General features: G+C 60.2%; 1 protein-coding gene across 1 annotated transcript in view; it reads right to left on the bottom strand.

The window, feature by feature from the left end:
* Window positions 1–17,195, bottom strand: part of LOC128897191 (syntaxin-binding protein 4-like) — a 93,420-nt gene that overhangs the window by 74,981 nt on the left and 1,244 nt on the right. The window contains exon 2 of the mRNA XM_054161260.1: window positions 32–105. Coding sequence (XP_054017235.1) covers window positions 32–105 — 74 coding nt within the window. The remainder of the gene's footprint in view (window positions 1–31; window positions 106–17,195) is intronic.

Genomic DNA, 17,195 nt, shown 5'->3' with positions numbered 1-17,195 from the left:
CTGCCACCCCTCCTGGAGGTTCAGCACTCACCCAGGCCGTTTGCACAGTCGTAGAAGTCAAAGCAGTGCACAGTTCGGTCCATCCCGTATGGTCCCATGAGCGTCCTGGGGAGAGGGAGAGGGAGAGGGAGAGGGAGAGGGAGAGGGAGAGGGAGAGGGAGAGGAGAGGAGAGGAGAGGAGAGGAGAGGAGAGGAGAGGAGAGGAGAGGAGAGGAGAGGAGAGGAGAGGAGAGGAGAGGAGAGGAGAGGAGAGGAGAGGAGAGGAGAGGAGAGGAGAGGAGAGGAGAGGAGAGGAGAGGAGAGGAGAGGAGAGGAGAGGAGAGGAGAGGAGAGGAGAGGAGAGGAGAGGGAGGGGAGAGGAGAGGGAGAGGAGAGGGAGAGGAGAGGAGGGGAGGGGAGGGGAGAGGGAGAGGAGAGGAGAGGAGAGGTCATCTTTCAGCAGCTGAGCTGAAGGCATGCACAGATGTGCCACCACCATCCACACAAAAGCATCCCTCCTGCCAGCCCAGACACTGCCCATGGAATGATGTGGATCTGGGAGGTGCCTGGGCAGGGGTCCCACGTCCTGGGGCAGCAGCTGTGCTCTGCTCCCTCTGCACTTCCTCACCTGGCCTGACTTTGCCCACCCCAGCAGCCCAGCCCTGCTTGCCCTCAGCCATGCCTGCCTCTGCCTTTCTCAGACCAAGCTCCACTCCTCCTCCTGCCCACCCATCCTCCCCGTGGGCACCACCATGGCCCCCCAGGGAGCAGCAGCGCTGCTGTGCTGCCTTTGGAGCCCAGGCAGCTAGGGGAGAGTGCAGCTGTTGGCACCTTTGGTGTCACAGCTCACAGGAGGGCAGGGGTTGGAAGGGACCCAAAGAGATCTTCCAGCCCAAGCCCCCTGCCAGAGCAGGAGCAGAGAGCCCAGCACAGGGCACACAGAACACATCCAGGCAGGGCTGGGAAGGCTCCAGGCAAGGAGACTCCACAACCTCTCTGGGCAGCCTGCTCCAGGCCTCTGGCAGCCTCCCAGGGCAGAAGTTCCTCCTCCTGGTGAGGTGGAACCTCCTGGGCTGCAGTTTCCATCCACTGCCCCTTGGCCTATCCCAGGGCACAGTGAGCAGAGCCTGGCCCTGGCCCCTGCCTCCTGACCCCCAGCCCTCAGCTATTGATAGGCATTGATCAGATCCCTCTCAGTCTTAATGCCCCCAGGATCCCATTGGCCTCCTTGGGCAATGTCCTTGCTTTGGGACCCCCACCTTGCCAGAGGGTGTTTAGGGGAGGCTGTGGGGCCCTTGGGAGAGCCTCACAGCCCAGGGGCAAGGAAGTTCTTCCACCTGCTTTGGTGTGTGAGGAGAAGCTCCAAGCTTGACCTGGTGAGACAGGGACTCAGCACCACAGAATCATTTGGGTTGGAAGAGACCTTTGAGATCATCAAGCCCTGCTCTGGAGAGCTTCCAACCCCCCCTGGGCACTGTGCTGCTGGGCACTGTGCTGTGGGTGCCCTGCTGGAGCAGAGGCTTGGGCTGGGGGAGCTCCAGAGCTCCCTTCCACCCCCACCCTGCTGGGTTAGTGGTTTGTGAGGAGAAGCTCCAAGCAGACATCCCAGTCTGCACATCCTGAGGGACAGAACCCTGCAGATTAAGCCTGGAAAAGGAACAAAAAAATCCCCCTTCCCCTCCCCCTCCCCCCTCCCCAAAGTTTACAGAGATAAATGAGAGAATATGTGCAGGGCTGGGCATCATCCTCCCCACCCAGCAAATCTGCTGGACCTGGCTGTGATTCATTACCCCAGATTAGTGGGGCTGGACAGCTGTCCAGCTCCTGGGAAATGAGATCAGAGCTGGGAGCAGTGCTCTGGGAAGGAAGCAGTGTGACCCAGGCAGGCAGGCAGGCAGGCAGCAGGGCAGGAGCTGCTCCCCAGGCTCTGGCACACAGGAGGGCTCCAGCCCTCTGGCAGGGGGCTTGCAGCTAGGGGGGCACAAGGTCTGCTTAGATCCTTTAATGGTGAACCATTAAAGAACCCCAGTGGGGGCTGGAGAGGACCTCTGGAGGTCATTCAGTCCAAGGATTCTCTGAGTCACAGCATGCTGGGACCCCTCCAGTGCCAGCAGCCCCCCGGGGAGGGTCTGCAGCCCAACAGCAGCCAAGGGCTGTGGCCCTCTGGGGGCGCTCTGCCCTTTGGCCCAGGTTTCATTGCCTTCTGTTGCCTCTGCAGCTCCCGAGGTGCTCTCCAGGGCCAGTGATGCTCAGAGGGTCAAACTGCATCCCAGCGCCTCCCTTCCTGCACTTGGTTGTCTCTGCAAACTCCTCTCTGCTGCAAAACCCCTCGGGGGTGGCTTTCACAGAGCCCCAGCAGGGTGGGGGTGGAAGGGAGCTCTGGAGCTCCCCCAGCCCAAGCCCTGCTCCAGCAGGGCACCCACAGCACAGTGCCCAGCAGCACAATGCCCAGGGGGGGTTGGAAGCTCTCCAGAGCAGGGCTTGATGATCTCAAAGGCCTCTTCCAACCCAAATGATTCTGTGGTGCTGAGTCCCTGTCTCACCAGGTCAAGCTGGGAGCTTCTCCTCACACACCAAAGCAGGTGGAAGAACTTCCTTGCCCCTGGGCTGTGAGGCTCTCCCAAGGGCCCCACAGCCTCCCCTAAACACCCTCTGGCAAGGTGGGGGTCCCAAAGCAAGGACATTGCCCAAGGAGGCCAATGGGATCCTGGGGGCATTAAGACTGAGAGGGATCTGATCAATGCCTATCAATAGCTGAGGGCTGGGGGTCAGGAAGGGAGGGCCAGGGCCAGGCTCTGCTCACTGTGCCCTGGGATAGGCCAAGGGGCAGTGGATGGAAACTGCAGCCCAGGAGGTTCCACCCCAACAGGAGGAGGAACTTCTGCCCTGGGAGGCTGCCAGAGGCCTGGAGCAGGCTGCCCAGAGAGGTTGTGGAGTCTCCTTCCCTGGAGCCTTCCCAGCCCTGTCTGGATGTGTTCTGTGTGCCCTGTGCTGGGCTCTCTGCTCCTGCTCTGGCAGGGGGCTTGGAGAGGAAGATCTCTTTGGGTCCCTTCCAACCCCTGCCCTCCTGTGAGCTGTGACACCAAAGGTGCCAACAGCTGCACTCTCCCCTAGCTGCCTGGGCTCCAAAGGCAGCACAGCAGCGCTGCTGCTCCCTGGGGGGCCATGGTGGTGCCCACGGGGAGGATGGGTGGGCAGGAGGAGGAGTGGAGCTTGGTCTGAGAAAGGCAGAGGCAGGCATGGCTGAGGGCAAGCAGGGCTGGGCTGCTGGGGTGGGCAAAGTCAGGCCAGGTGAGGAAGTGCAGAGGGAGCAGAGCACAGCTGCTGCCCCAGGACGTGGGACCCCTGCCCAGGCACTTCCCAGCACTTAATCAGGGGAGCAAAGGAGTTTCTGAGCCAGTATCAGAGCCCAAATCTGGACACAGGGGAGGAGGGACAACTCCCTGGGGCACAGCATGGGGCTCTGAGTCCACTGAGCTGCAGAGAGGCACAAACCATGGAGAGCTCTCTGCTCAGGCCTCCAAAACACCTCTCCAGAGCTCCCTGCAAAGCCAGGAACAGCTCCCTCGGAGAGGCAAACTGGAAGCTTTTTCTCCTCGTTAAAGATCCTCCTCCTCCATACTCCTGCAACTCTTTCAGGAGCAGAGACTTCCTTGATGCAGTCAACTTCTACCTCCAACCCTGGGCACCAACAGTGGGGCAGAGACCTCCTTGATGCAGTCAACTTCTGCCCCAACCCTGGGCACCAACAGTGGAGCAGAGACCTCCTTGATGCAAGCAACTTCTACCTCCAACCCTGGGCACCAACGGTGGAGCAGAGACCTCCTTGATGCAGTCAACTTCTGCCCCAACCCTGGGCACCAACAGTGGGGCAGAGACCTCCTTGATGCAGTCAACTTCTGCCCCAACCCTGGGCACCAACAGTGGGGCAGAGACCTCCTTGATGCAGTCAACTTCTGCCCCAACCCTGGGCACCAACAGTGGGGCAGAGACCTCCTTGATGCAGTCAACTTCTACCTCCAACCCTGGGCACCAACAGTGGAGCAGAGACCTCCTTGATGCAAGCAACTTCTACCTCCAACTCTGGGCATCAAAGAGACCTCCTTGATGCAGTCAACTTCTACCCCCAACCCTGGGCACCAACAGTGGGGCAGAGACCTCCTTGATGCAAGCAACTTCTGCCCCCAACCCTGGGCACCAACAGTGGAGCAGAGACCTCCTTGATGCAATCAACTTCTGCCCCCAACCCTGGGCACCAACAGTGGGGCAGAGACCTCCTTGATGCAGTCAACTTCTACCTCCAACCCTGGGCACCAACAGTGGAGCAGAGACCTCCTTGATGCAAGCAACTTCTACCTCCAACCCTGGGCACCAACAGTGGGGCAGAGACCTCCTTGATGCAATCAACTTCTGTCCCCAACCCTGGGCACCAACAGTGGAGCAGAGACCTCCTTGATGCAATCAACTTCTGCCCCCAACCCTGGGCACCAACAGTGGGGCAGAGACCTCCTTGATGCAATCAACTTCTGCCCCAACCCTGGGCACCAACAGTGGGGCAGAGACCTCCTTGATGCAATCAACTTCTACCTCCAACCCTGGGCACCAGTGGTGGAGCAGGAGGAGCTCTGCTTACTGCTGGAGCATCACGGAGTGGTGTGGATTGGAAGGGACCTCTGGAGGTGCAGTCCAACCCCCCTGCCAGAGCAGGGTCACCCAGGGCAGGTCACCCAGGACCACATCCAGCTGGGGCTTGAAAGCCTGCAGAGAAGGAGCCTCCAGAGCCTCTCTGGGCAGCCTGCTCCAGTGCAAGGAAGCCATGGAGAGGAGCTGGGTGTGTGATGCCCTCAGCTCTCCCCGCTGCACGCCAGCCCCTGCAGCAGCCACAGCACATCGCCGTTGGCTTTCTAAGGTGGAGGTGGCCAGCAGGCTCTCCAGCGCTACTCCCCCTCAAGCCCTGCTCCCTGCTCACCTGCTGATGATGATGGCTCCTTTGTAGAGGACAGAGACCGCGGGCATCTCGCTGGCCGCCGCAGCCCAGCCCTGCCGGCCGCCAGCCCCTCGGATTCGGCAGCACGCCGTTAAAACGATGGGGAAACAAAAACCCCAACCCCTAACCCAACCCAGGGGAAAGGGGAAAAAAAAATACCCAGCCGGGGGGAGGTGGGAGGGGTCACGTGGTGCCCCCATCTGCATGTTAATTCCACCCAGCACCCCCCCAGATCAGCTCAAAACATCTCCAACTTCAGATTAAAGCTTACGCAAGCCGGAGCCGGCGGCACCCCCCGGCCCCAGCCGGCAGGGTGGGAGCTCTGCCCTGCCCCGCTCCCAGCGCCGCCAGCGCGGCCCGGGGGCAGCCTCTGGGGTGGCTGTGGGGACAGGGGTGGAGGTGGGTGCCCAGCGCTGGGCGCCGGCGGTGTTTGCTCCCCAGCCCCAGAGGCTTCAGACCGGCAGCGGAGCTCCGGGAGCAGGGGCAGAGCGCGGGGCTGGAGGGGTCCTCTGGGGAGAGCCACGGAACTGCTGAGGATGGAAGAGCCCTTGGAGGCTCAGCCAGTCCATCCTCTCACCCAGAGCTCACAGCCCAGCACTGCTGCTGAGCCACGGCCACCAAACCACCTCCCTCACGCCGCAGCCAGGAGGCTTTGAACGCCTCCAGGGGTGAGGACTCCACCAGCTCCCTGGGCAGCCTGGGCCAGGGCCTGAGAAGTGGGAAGAAATTGTTCCTCCTGGCCAACCTGAACCTGCCCTGGCACAATTTGAGGCTGTTTCCTCTGGTTCTGTCACTTGTTGCATGTGAGAAGAGCCCAAGCCCCAGCTGGCTGCAGCCTCCTCTCAGGGAGCTGCAGAGAGCAAGGAGGTCTCCCTCAGCCTCCTCTGCTCCGGGCTCACCCCCCCCCAGCTCCCTCAGCTGCTCCTCCCCAGCCCTCTTCTCCAGAGCCTTCCCCAGCTTCACTGCCCATCTCAGAACCTTCTCCAGCTCCTCAGTGTCCTCCTTCTTCATCCCACAGCATTTCCTCCTGGAATCAAAGCCAGTTCTGCTGTTCTGCAGTCTGTGGGCAGCTCAGATGCCTTTCAACAGAGCCTTTTGTCCTCAACTTGAAGCCCACCAGAAGGCTGCAGGAGCAGCAGGACCCTCACGTTGTGGGCTGTGGGGCTGGAGGGATGCAGTGAGGTAACCCAAGGTTGGCCACTGAGCAGGGCCAGAGAGGGAGCAAACCACCCTGGGGCTTGGCAGGAGCATTGCTGTCATTTGTGTGGGCATGGAATCACAGAACACCAGGTTGGAAGGGACCCCAAGGCTCATCTGGTGCAACCTTTCTTGGCCAGAGCACTGTCTGGGTAGCATGGCCAAGCATCTCTGCAGCTGAACCTTGCAGGGGTGCAGGGCTGGGGACTCCACCACTTCCTTGGAGAGCTTCTTCCAGTGCTGATTGTGAAATCTTGCACCAGTCAGAATCTCCCCAGCAGGGCCTTGTCCCCCATCCTCCCCATCCTCTCCCTGTGGCTCCTTGTCAGAAGGGAGTCTCCATCTTCTCTGTAGCCACCCTTTGAACACTGGAACATGGGCAGAGGCTCTGCCCTGAGCCTTCTCTTCTCCAGACTGACCCAACCCAGCTCTCAGCCTCCTCACAGGGCAGTTGCCCAGGCCTTGGATCATCTTTGTGTCCCTTCTCTGGGCCCTTGGATCATCTTTGTGACCCTTCTCTGGGCCCTTGGATCATCTTTGTGACCCTTCTCTGGGCACTTGGATCATCTTTGTGACCCTTCTCTGGGCCCTTGGATCATCTTTGTGACCCTTCTCTGAGCCCTTGGATCATCTTTGTGACCCTTCTCTGGGCACTTGGATCATCTTTGTGTCCCTTCTCTGGGCCCTTGGATCATCTTTGTGACCCTTCTCTGGGCCCTTGGATCATCTTTGTGTCCCTTCTCTGGGCACTTGGATCATCTTTGTGACCCTTCTCTGGGCACTTGGATCATCTTTGTGTCCCTTCTCTGGGCACTTGGATCATCTTTGTGACCCTTCTCTGGGCCCTTGGATCATCTTTGTGTCCCTTCTCTGGGGCCTTGGATCATCTTTGTGACCCTTCTCTGAGCCCTTGGATCATCTTTGTGACCCTGTTCTACGCTCCTGGATCATCTTTGTGACCCTTCTCTGAGCCCTTGGATCATCTTTGTGTCCCTTCTCCGGCTCCTCCTCAGCCTGTGGACCAAAGCTGACCAGAGCACTCCAGGTGAGGCATGGAGTGAAGTGCAGGGAAATGCCCAGGAAGCAGGCTCCCCTGAAGCTGCAGGCAGTGGGAGGACACAGCTGCTGCATCCCTGCCAGCTCTGGGGGGCAGCTGAGGTCGCAGCTCTTGGCCCTGCCCCTGTCCTCCCGGCGCCGTTCCCACCGCAGCTCCCTGCAGGCTCCCGGCCAGCCCCCATTAGCGGCAGCAGCCTCCTTAGCTGAGCTGCAGCGTGCCCCAGGCCAGCTCAGCTGGGGAATGCTCTGCCTGGGGATGGCAAACTGCTTGCTGAGTCTTTCCCTCGGTCCCATGATGCTGGCTGCTCCTTTTCCCGTGTGATCTGATTAGCAGGAGGCTCCCCAAGGGCCACCTGAGGCTTTGCTGGGCAAGGGCAAGGTGACCTAAAGCACTGTCAGGGAGGGAAAGGTTCTCCTGCTGCATTTCACTGGCTTGGGGTTGTGGTTTTTTTTAAGGTGACCTCCATTTGAGGGCATTCAGCTGAAATATGAAAATCTGGAGCAGGTTGGACCTTCAGGGGGCCAAAACTCTCCTGACAACTGAATCCACTCAGGGGCAAGGTCAGAATTTGGGTAAATGAAGCCAACAAGATACCAAACACAGCTGCCTCTGGCCATGCTTCACACACAGCCCCAGAACCCCAGCAGGGTGAGGCTGGAAGGGAGCTCTGGAGCTCCCCCAGCCCAAGCCCCTGCCCCAGCAGGGCACCCACAGCACCTGCCCAGCAGCACAGTGCCCAGGGGGGGTTGGAAGCTCTCCACACCAGGACACTCCACAACCTCTCTGGGCAGCCTGCTCCAGGCCTCCAGCAGCCTCACCCCAAACAACTTTCTCCTCCTGCTCAGCTCCAACCTCCTGCCTGACACTTGCTGCCCCTTGCCCCTTGTGCTGGCCCTGGGCAGCACTCAGCAGAGCCTGGCCCCAGCCTCTTGCCCCCCACAGCTCCTTTAGCTCTTGCTGAGCATTGCTCAGCTGCCCTCTGGGGCTGCTCTTCTGCAGGCTCTCAGCCCCAGGGCTCTCAGCCTTTGCTGCTCCCAGAGCTGCTCCAGGCCCCCCAGCAGCTCTGTAGCCTCTGCTGGACCAAAGTTTGCCCAACACCATGGCAGAAATGGTTTGGCCAAGTCAGGCCAAGCAGGAGGGGCTGCACCTGTGGCCATCTCCCAGCCTGCTGCATAGCTGCAGCCTCGCAGGGCTGCTCACCCTTACAGTGCCCCAGTGCTGGGGAGGTGCTCTCTCTTCTGACATGCTGCAGACAATGTCCATCTGAACACCCTGCTTCATTAGATCGAGAGAAAGGAGACATTTTGCACACTGAGGGTGGGGAGAGCCTGTGCCAGGCTGCCCAGAGAGCTGGGAGCTGCCCCATGGCTGGCACCAGTGCAGGGCAGGTTGGTTGGGGCTGTGAGCAACCTGCTCTGGCTGCAGGGGGTGGATTGGGTGAGCTTTCAAGGTCCCCCTACCCCCAACCCAAACCAGCCTGGGATTGCATGATTAAGGCAGAAGGGTCCAAGCCCCCAGCTTTGGTCAAAGCTGGCCAGGAAGCTCTGTGCAGATGAGGCACACAAATCCACCTGCCCTAGGGTATGGCAGCCCCCAGCCATGCCTGCTCTGGGCTGGAGAGCTGTTCCTTGCCAGGCTGCAGCTCCTCGACAGGCAGGAGCACCCTGGCACCTTGTCCTCTTTGGGGTGACCCTTTGGGGCAGCTCACCTCTGAGCAGCCCTCATCCAGCAGCCTCCTGCCTCAGTGCTCACACTCCAGCTCCCCTCATGCACTAAGCCAGCTCCCAGCAAGGACAACTTCCATCCCGACACCGAAAGTCAGCAGAGGACCTTCTGAGCCCCTCTGGGGCTCTGCCAATAAACTAATTCTCAGAAGCACTCCTTTGAGCCATGGCCCAGAGCCTTGGCTGGAACAAAGCAGCACTGCTGAAGGGAAGAGACAGCCTGGGCACTGCAGGCCCTGCTGGAGGGACTGCTTGACCTCTCTGACCAGCTTCAGAGCAGCTGCAGGAGAGTTGGATGGAACCAGGCCAGCCCAGCCCAAAAGGGGCAGGAAACAAAGGGGAACTTCCCTGCCTGGCAGGTCAGCAGCTCACCCACCCTGCTTCTGCAGCTCAGGACAAGATCTCCACAGCCAGGAGTTTGTCTGGGGCTTGGGTGCTCAGCACCTTCAAAGCCACATCCACGTGGAGGTGGTGCTGAGGGAGGTGGTGCAGCGGCAGTGGCTCAGGGCACAGCAGTGCTGGGGCTGTGAGCTCTGGGTGAGAGGTTGGGCTGGATGAGCTCCAAGGTCCCTTCCAACCTCAACAGGTCTATGGTTCCTCCAGAAGCCCTGGGCCCACCAACCACTGCCACCTGCACCCACACTGAGGCTTGCCCTTTCCCCTTGTGGCTTCCTAGAGGCCAGAAGGGATGCTGCAAGCCACACATTGGTCTGGAAGGTACTGAAGTAGCTCTGATGGAATGGAATGGAATGGAATGGAATGGAATGGAATGGAATGGAATGGAATGGAATGGAATGGAATGGAATGGCATGGGAGAGGGAGAGGGAGAGGAGAGGGAGAGGAGAGGGAGAGGAGAGGGAGAGGAGAGGGAGAGGAGAGGGAGAGGAGAGGAGAGGAGAGGAGAGGAGAGGAGAGGAGAGGAGAGGAGAGGAGAGACCTCTGAGATCACCAAGTCCAACCTATCCCCCAGCACCATCTGATCAACTAACCCATGGCACCAAGGGCCTCATCCAGGCTCTTCCTGAACACCTCCAGGGATGGGGACTCCACCACCTCCCTGGGCAGCACAGGTGCAGCCTCAGCAGTGCTGAATTATTTCCCCCCTCTCCTCTACATGTTGGTCAAAGGACCTTCTGGAAAGCAGCCTTTAGGCTGTCTTGGATAAAAGGCTGCTCTGCATTTCTCCCCTGGCCTATGCCTGTCTCCTGCCTTCAATCTTGGGTAAGACCAACCTGAACAACAAAGGTGCTGAATGGTGGCCAGCAAATCACACTTGCAGCCAGAGGAGCCACACATAGCTGTCTCCACAAGGCAGGATTGGCTCCTCACAGGCAGAAGAAACTAGCTGCAGGACAGGGAATTGTGAGACTGATGGTGAAGAGAACTACAGAAGGAGAGGAGACCCAGCCACAGGGCCAGGAGCTTGAGAAGAGAAGCACAGAGGGGGATCCCTGGCAGAAACCCAGGGCAAAGGGAATCAAGGCAAAGAGCCAGGCACAAGGACCTGGTGAGCTGGAAGTGCTTTGCCCCTCACCAGCTACACAGCTGAGACATCCAGGGCTGGCCACCCTCAATGTGAAGAGCAGCTGAGCCTGGACAGGGTCAGACCCTGTGGGGGTCTCATAGAATCACCTGGTTGGAAAAGACCTTAAGGTGATTGAGTCCAACCAGAGCCCAACTTCTGCCTGCACACAACTGTCAGGCCATGGCCCCAAGCTCCTCCTGCAGCTTGGCCAGGTCCCATGGAGTCCTGGAACTGTGTCTGTTGGTAGAGACCTCTAAGATCATCAAATCCAACCATCAGCCTAAGACCACTGTGGCCAGGACCAAATCAGCCTAGACAGGTGGTGGCTCCAGGCAGGCCCTGAGCTGGGGGAAGAACAAGGATGAGAGACAGCTTGTGCAGCACAAGCCACAGCCTGTGGAGCTCCTTTGGTGGCTGGAAATGTCACCCTGGCTGAAACAGAGCTGAAGAGAGCTCTGCAGCACACCAGGGAGAGGTCTATCTGCTGCTAGGACAGAGACCCTGACTGAAACAGAGCTGAAGAGAGCTCTGCAGCACACCAGGGAGAGGTCTATCTGCTGCTAGGACAGAGCCTGGCTGAAACAGAGCTGAAGAGAGCTCTGCAGCACAGCAGGGAGAGGTCTATCTGCTGCTAGGACAGAGACCCTGACTGAAACAGAGCTGAAGAGAGCTCTGCAGCACAGCAGGGAGAGGTCTATCTGCTGCTGGGACAGAGACCCTGACTGAAACAGAGCTGAAGAGAGCTCTGCAGCACAGCAGGGAGAGGTCTATCTGCTGCTAGGACAGAGCCTGGCTGAAACAGAGCTGAAGAGAGCTCTGCAGCACAGCAGGGAGAGGTCTATCTGCTGCTGGGACAGAGCCTGGCTGAAACAGAGCTGAAGAGAGCTCTGCAGCACAGCAGGGAGAGGTCTATCTGCTGCTAGGACAGAGCCTGGCTGAAACAGAGCTGAAGAGAGCTCTGCAGCACAGCAGGGAGAGGTCTATCTGCTGCTGGGACAGACCCTGACTGAAACAGAGCTGAAGAGAGCTTTGCAGCACAGCAGGGAGAGGTCTATCTGCTGCTGGGACAGAGCCTGGCTGAAACAGAGCTGAAGAGAGCTCTGCAGCACACCAGGGAGAGGTCTATCTGCTGCCAGGGCAGCTGGGCTGTGCAGCAGCACCCCTGAGCCCGCCAGGAGCTTAGCAGGGGAGCAGGGTCTCAGCAGGTTTGTGTGGGTGGGAAGTAGAGGTGGAAGGCATCCCGCAGTGCCAGCGAGGGCTGGCTGAGGGCTTGCAGCTCTGGGGAGCAGCAGGAAGGAGCTGCGAGGTGGGAGGCTGCAGCTCTCCCGTTGTGATCTCCACCCCCAGCCAGGCTGTGGTGGGAACAAAGGGCTGCCCAGGGCAGCATCAGGCTGCTGCTCAGCAGTGCCCCCACAGCTGTTCCACGGCCAGCCGAGCTCAGTGTAGGCTGGAGAGGTATTTTCTGCTGATCCAAGAAGAGAAAGCCCCAAGTGTGCTGCCTGCAGGGGCAGCTCCAGCACCCTGAGAATAAACCCAGCGGAACAGGTTGGAGGCTGCGGATGGAGCTGGGAGGCAGCTGCCCAGTCGCAGGATCACAGCTCACAGAGGATGCTAGAGGTGGGAAGGGACCTCTGGAGAGCTTCCAGTCCAAGCCCCCTGCCAGAGCAGGAGCACAGAACCCAGCACAGGGCACACAGAACACATCCAGACAGGGCTGGGAAGGAGACTCCACAACCTCTCTGGGCAGCCTGCTCCAGGCCTCTGGGAGCCTCCCAGGGCAGAAGTTCCTCCTCCTGTTGAGGTGGAACCTCCTGGGCTGCAGTTTCCATCCACTGCCCCTTGGCCTGTCCCAGGGCACAGTGAGCAGAGCCTGGCCCTGGCCCCTGCCTCCTGACCCCCAGCCCTCAGCTATTGATAGACACTGATCAGATCCCTCTCAGCCTTCTCCTCTCCAGACTGAGCCCCCCCAGGGCTCTCAGCCTCTCCTCCCCAGGCAGTGCTCCAGGCCCTGCAGCATCCAGCCATGGTGCAGCCCACATCCTTTCCATGGACAGCACCCATGGAGTCCCTTTGGATGAGCTCCTGAGGCCAGGGATGTTCAGTGCCTGATCTGAACAGAAGAGGAACAGGCACAGAACACCAGGTTGGAAGGGACCTTCTTTCCTGCAGGAGTGGTCAGGGACTGGCACAGGCTGCCCAGGGGGGTGGTGGAGTCCCCAGCCCTGGAGGAGTTGCAGAGCTGTGTGGCCATGGCACTCAGGGCCATGGTTTGGTGGCCATGGTGGGGTTGGGTTGAAGGTTGGACTGGATGCTCTTAGAGCTCTCTTCTATGAGTCTATAACCTCCATGATCCTCTGGTCCAACCTCTCCTGGCCAAAGCATGGTCTAGACAAGCTGGCCCAGCACCTGTCCAGCTGAATCTGAGCAGTGTCCCATGCTGGGGACTCCACCACTGCCCTGAGGAGATCATTCCAGTGGCTGATTGTTCTCAGGGTGAAAAACTGTCCAACAGGAACCTCCCCAGCAGTGGCTTGAACAAAACCACAGCTGGGGAAGAGCAGGCAGGGGCTACGGGGGAGCACCCAGGGAGCAGCTGCTCTGTGCACCTCTGGGCATCAGCAGCTCATAGGCACCCACCTGCAAGTGGGCAGAGGGGTGGTGGCAGGTGAGGGGTGGCCTCACTGCCCCCACCCTGGGCTCCTGCCTCCTCCTGGTGGCACTGCTCGTGGGGAAAGCTCCCCCCCATGAGCACAGCTGGCAGCAGTCACACATTGCTCCCTCCACTTCCTGTGGGCACCTTCCTCCTCCTGATGGCTGTGCAGACCTCAGTGAGCCTTCACCCCCATCCTCTGGGGCACAGAGAGGGATCCCAGGGGGCCAGAGAGGCTACCTGGGGAATTTGCTGCTCCCCAACAGCCATCTCCACAGTGTCCCTTCCTTGCAAAGGGGCTCAGGCCATGAGCTGTAGCACCCCTGCCCCATCCTCACAGCCCCCTTTGCTGGTGCAGCTCCACTCCCTGCAGCTGTGCTTGGCTCTCCCCCAGCTGCAGATGGCAGAGGCTGGTTCCTGGGGAGCGTGGTGGTGTCTCCTCCTTCCATCCTGCCCGAGCCAAAGCCTGCTCCTGACTCTGAAGGTGGAGCTGTGAGGAGTTTTTAAAGCCAAGGCAGTTTTCCAGTGCTTGCTCCCTCCCTCTCTTGAGGGAAGATGCCTTCAGCTGGGCTGGATGCATCTCCTCAGCCTTCATGGGGGAAGACTCCTTCTCCCAGGACATCTACCCCATGAAGCAGCACCCCCAAGTCACCAAGACCATGGGCAGATGGAGATGGCAGCCAGGCCTCCCCATTCTTCCCCCCTTTTACCACCTTCCTCTGCACTTCATCCCCATTTCCCACTATCCTTCTCCAGTAGATTGAGGGCATGAGGGCTTCATCCCAACCAACCTGTGCTGCCTAAAGGTCAGGTCTCTGCTGTCCATCACCCACACCCTGATGGGAACAGAGGCTTCCAGGAGGGAGCTGATCCCACCTGCAAGGCATGCATCAAGTCAGCTGAGGTGGAGCATGTTCTGGAGGTGCCTCTTGCCTAGTGAGAAGCAGCTCAGGCCACAGCCACCTAGAGCTGGGGAAGCAGAGCTGGTCTGGGAGCCCACTGGCTGCTCACCGTGGGCATGCAGCTCTTCCCATGCTGCTCTGAAAGGCTTTGGTTGAGGGGGAAAAAAAAGCAGAAGGGCCTCTTTAATTAACCTGCCCAGCAGTAATCAGGAAGAGAGGCTGTTCAAGGTGGCAGCCAGGCCAAGCTTGGGCTGACAGAGGTGTTTCTTGGGGAAAGGCTTTGTGCCAAGACCCTGCACCCAGCCCAGAGGAGTGGCCCCAACCCCTCCAGCCCAGAGCCATTTGAGGTGCAGGTGGACACCATTTAAATACAACCACACAGGACAGCTTCAGCTGCACCCCAGCAGGACTGAGATGTGGTGGCACATCACACGTGGGGAAGCCTTCCTCCCTCCTCCTCCTCCTCCTCCTCCTCCCATGAGCTGATCTGCTGCCCTGCTTGGAGGGCTGGTGCTGTGGTCCCAGCTTGGGTGTCAGCCCCAGTGAAGGGTTAACAGGATTATAAACCTCCTGCCTCTCTAAATCCCCTGGGCCCTGGGATTGGACTGGGAATAAACTTATTAGCAGGGGCTGGTCACTGGTGGGGCTGCAGAACCTGCTCTGCTGGCCAGGCCTCCCCTTTGCCCTCCACACATCACCTGGGGCAAACGTGAGAACCTCGGCAGCAAACCCCCCAGGAGAGTCCCCGGGAACGAAGATGGAAAGGAGGAGGGGAGGGAGAGGGCTGGGTACAGAAAGAGGGGGGAAAAAACAGTGTTTGGGGAAAGCTCCTGGGATGTGCTGCTGAGCTGAGAGGCTTGGGAAGAGCTCTGACCCATCCCTGAGCTGCCAACCTCCCCATGCTCAGGGCCAGACCCCAGCACATGGAGCAGTGAGAACACAGAGAGGGGAGGGGGGCACGATGGGTGGGTCTTGCCCCCATGCTGGGTGGGTCTTGCCCCTGTACTGGGTGGGTCTTGCCCCCATGCTGGGTGGGTCTTGCCCCCATGCTGGGTGGGTCTTGTCCCTGTGCTGGGTGGATCTTGCCCCCATGCTGGGTGGATCTTGTCCCTGTGCTGGGTGGGTCTTGCCCCCATGATGGGTGGATCTTGCCCCTGTGCTGGGTGGATCTTGCCCCTGTGCTGGGTGGATCTTGCCCCCGTGCTGGGTGGGTCTTGCCCCCATGCTGGGTGGGTCTTGCCCCTGTACTGGGTGGGTCTTGCCCCCATGATGGGTGGGTCTTGCCCCCGTGCTGGGTGGGTCTTGCCCCTGTACTGGGTGGGTCTTGCCCCCATGCTGGGTGGGTCTTGCCCCCATGCTGGGTGGGTCTTGCCCCCATGCTGGGTGGGTCTTGGCCCCATGATGGGTGGGTCTTGTCCCTGTGCTGGGTGGATCTTGCCCCCATGCTGGGTGGGTCTTGCCCCCGTGCTGGGTGGGTCTTGTCCCTGTGCTGGGTGGATCTTGCCCCCGTGCTGGGTGGGTCTTGCCCCCATGATGGGTGGGTCTTGCCCCCATGATGGGTGGGTCTTGCCCCTGTACTGGGTGGGTCTTGCCCCCATGATGGGTGGGTCTTGCCCCTGTGCTGGGTGGATCTTGTCCCTGTGCTGGGTGGGTCTTGCCCCCATGATGGGTGGGTCTTGCCCCTGTGCTGGGTGGATCTTGTCCCTGTGCTGGGTGGATCTTGCCCCCATGCTGGGTGGATCTTGTCCCTGTGCTGGGTGGATCTTGCCCCCATGCTGGGTGGATCTTGCCCCCATGATGGGTGGATCTTGTCCCTGTGCTGGGTGGATCTTGCCCCCATGCTGGGTGGATCTTGTCCCCGTGCTGGGTGGATCTTGTCCCTGTGCTGGGTGGATCTTGCCCCTGTGCTGGGTGGATCTTGCCCCCATGCTGGGTGGATCTTGCCCCCATGCTGGGTGGATCTTGCCCCCGTGCTGGGTGGATCTTGTCCCTGTGCTGGGTGGATCTTGCCCCCATGCTGGGTGGATCTTGCCCCCATGCTGGGTGGATCTTGTCCCTGTGCTGGGTGGATCTTGCCCCCATGCTGGTTGGGTCTTGCCCCCGTGCTGGGTGGATCTTGTCCCCGTGCTGGGTGGATCTTGTCCCCTGTGCTGAGTGGATCTTGCCCCTGTGCTGGGTGGATCTTGCCCCTGTACTGGGTGGATCTTGCCCCCATGCTGGGTGGATCTTGTCCCTGTGCTGGGTGGATCTTGCCCCCATGCTGGTTGGGTCTTGCCCCCGTGCTGGGTGGATCTTGCCCCCATGCTGGGTGGATCTTGTCCCCTGTGCTGAGTGGATCTTGCCCCTGTGCTGGGTGGATCTTGCCCCTGTACTGGGTGGATCTTGCCCCCATGCTGGGTGGATCTTGTCCCCCAGCCATGCCCAGTGAGGAGCTGGCAGTGAGTCTGCTCCCACACTGCAGTCCAGCTGTGAAACCTCCTGTGCATGGCATCGATGGGCACCTCGGGACCCTTTCAGATTCCCCTGGGTCTGACAAAGCTCCTGCACAGAAGCCCCGGTAGCAAAACCTGCTTACAGCCTCCAGCAGCTCTCTGGAGGAGAGAAGCCGGCAGGGAGAGCCTCGGGGGTCACACCAGCATCACCACCAGGACAAAGCAGTGCCGTGGGATGAGCCCCCGGGGCCAGGCGCGGCGAGCGGCGGTGCCAAGCGAGGTCCCACCACGGCTCCTGTGTGCTTATGAAATTCCTATTTCAAACTCTAAAATTAATCTTTTAATCAGTGGCAGAGCAGGGCTGTGCTTATCAGAGCCCCAGGGAGGTGTTATCTCCCCACCATCTGCTCGCCACCCTCCGCTGTGTCCTGGTGCAGCCACCAGGCAGCCAAAGGCTGGCCGGTGGCAGCCGGCACCCACCACATGCCAGTGCCCCCTGCACAATGCTGCCCTCCCTCCTCCCCCCAGCTCGGGTTCTTTGGCCATCCCAGCAGACAAAGCTGGGGCAGGTCTTGCCCCCCCAGCCCCTGGTGTTTTGGAGGTAGAACGTGGTGGGGTTGAACACTTCAGCCTTGCAAGCGCAGGGCAGCGGAGCTTGGGAGCTCCACGGAGCCAGGGATGGCCAAAGGACCCCAGCGAGGCTGCAGGGCAGGGCTGCAGCTCTGCCTGCCCCCCGGACACA

The sequence above is a fragment of the Dryobates pubescens genome, chromosome 4, assembly GCF_014839835.1.
Source record: "Dryobates pubescens isolate bDryPub1 chromosome 4, bDryPub1.pri, whole genome shotgun sequence".
In the NCBI taxonomy this organism is placed as follows: Eukaryota; Metazoa; Chordata; class Aves; order Piciformes; family Picidae; genus Dryobates; species Dryobates pubescens.
Note: the sequence above shows the minus strand (reverse complement) of the source record. Positions and strands in the feature narration are given on the sequence as shown.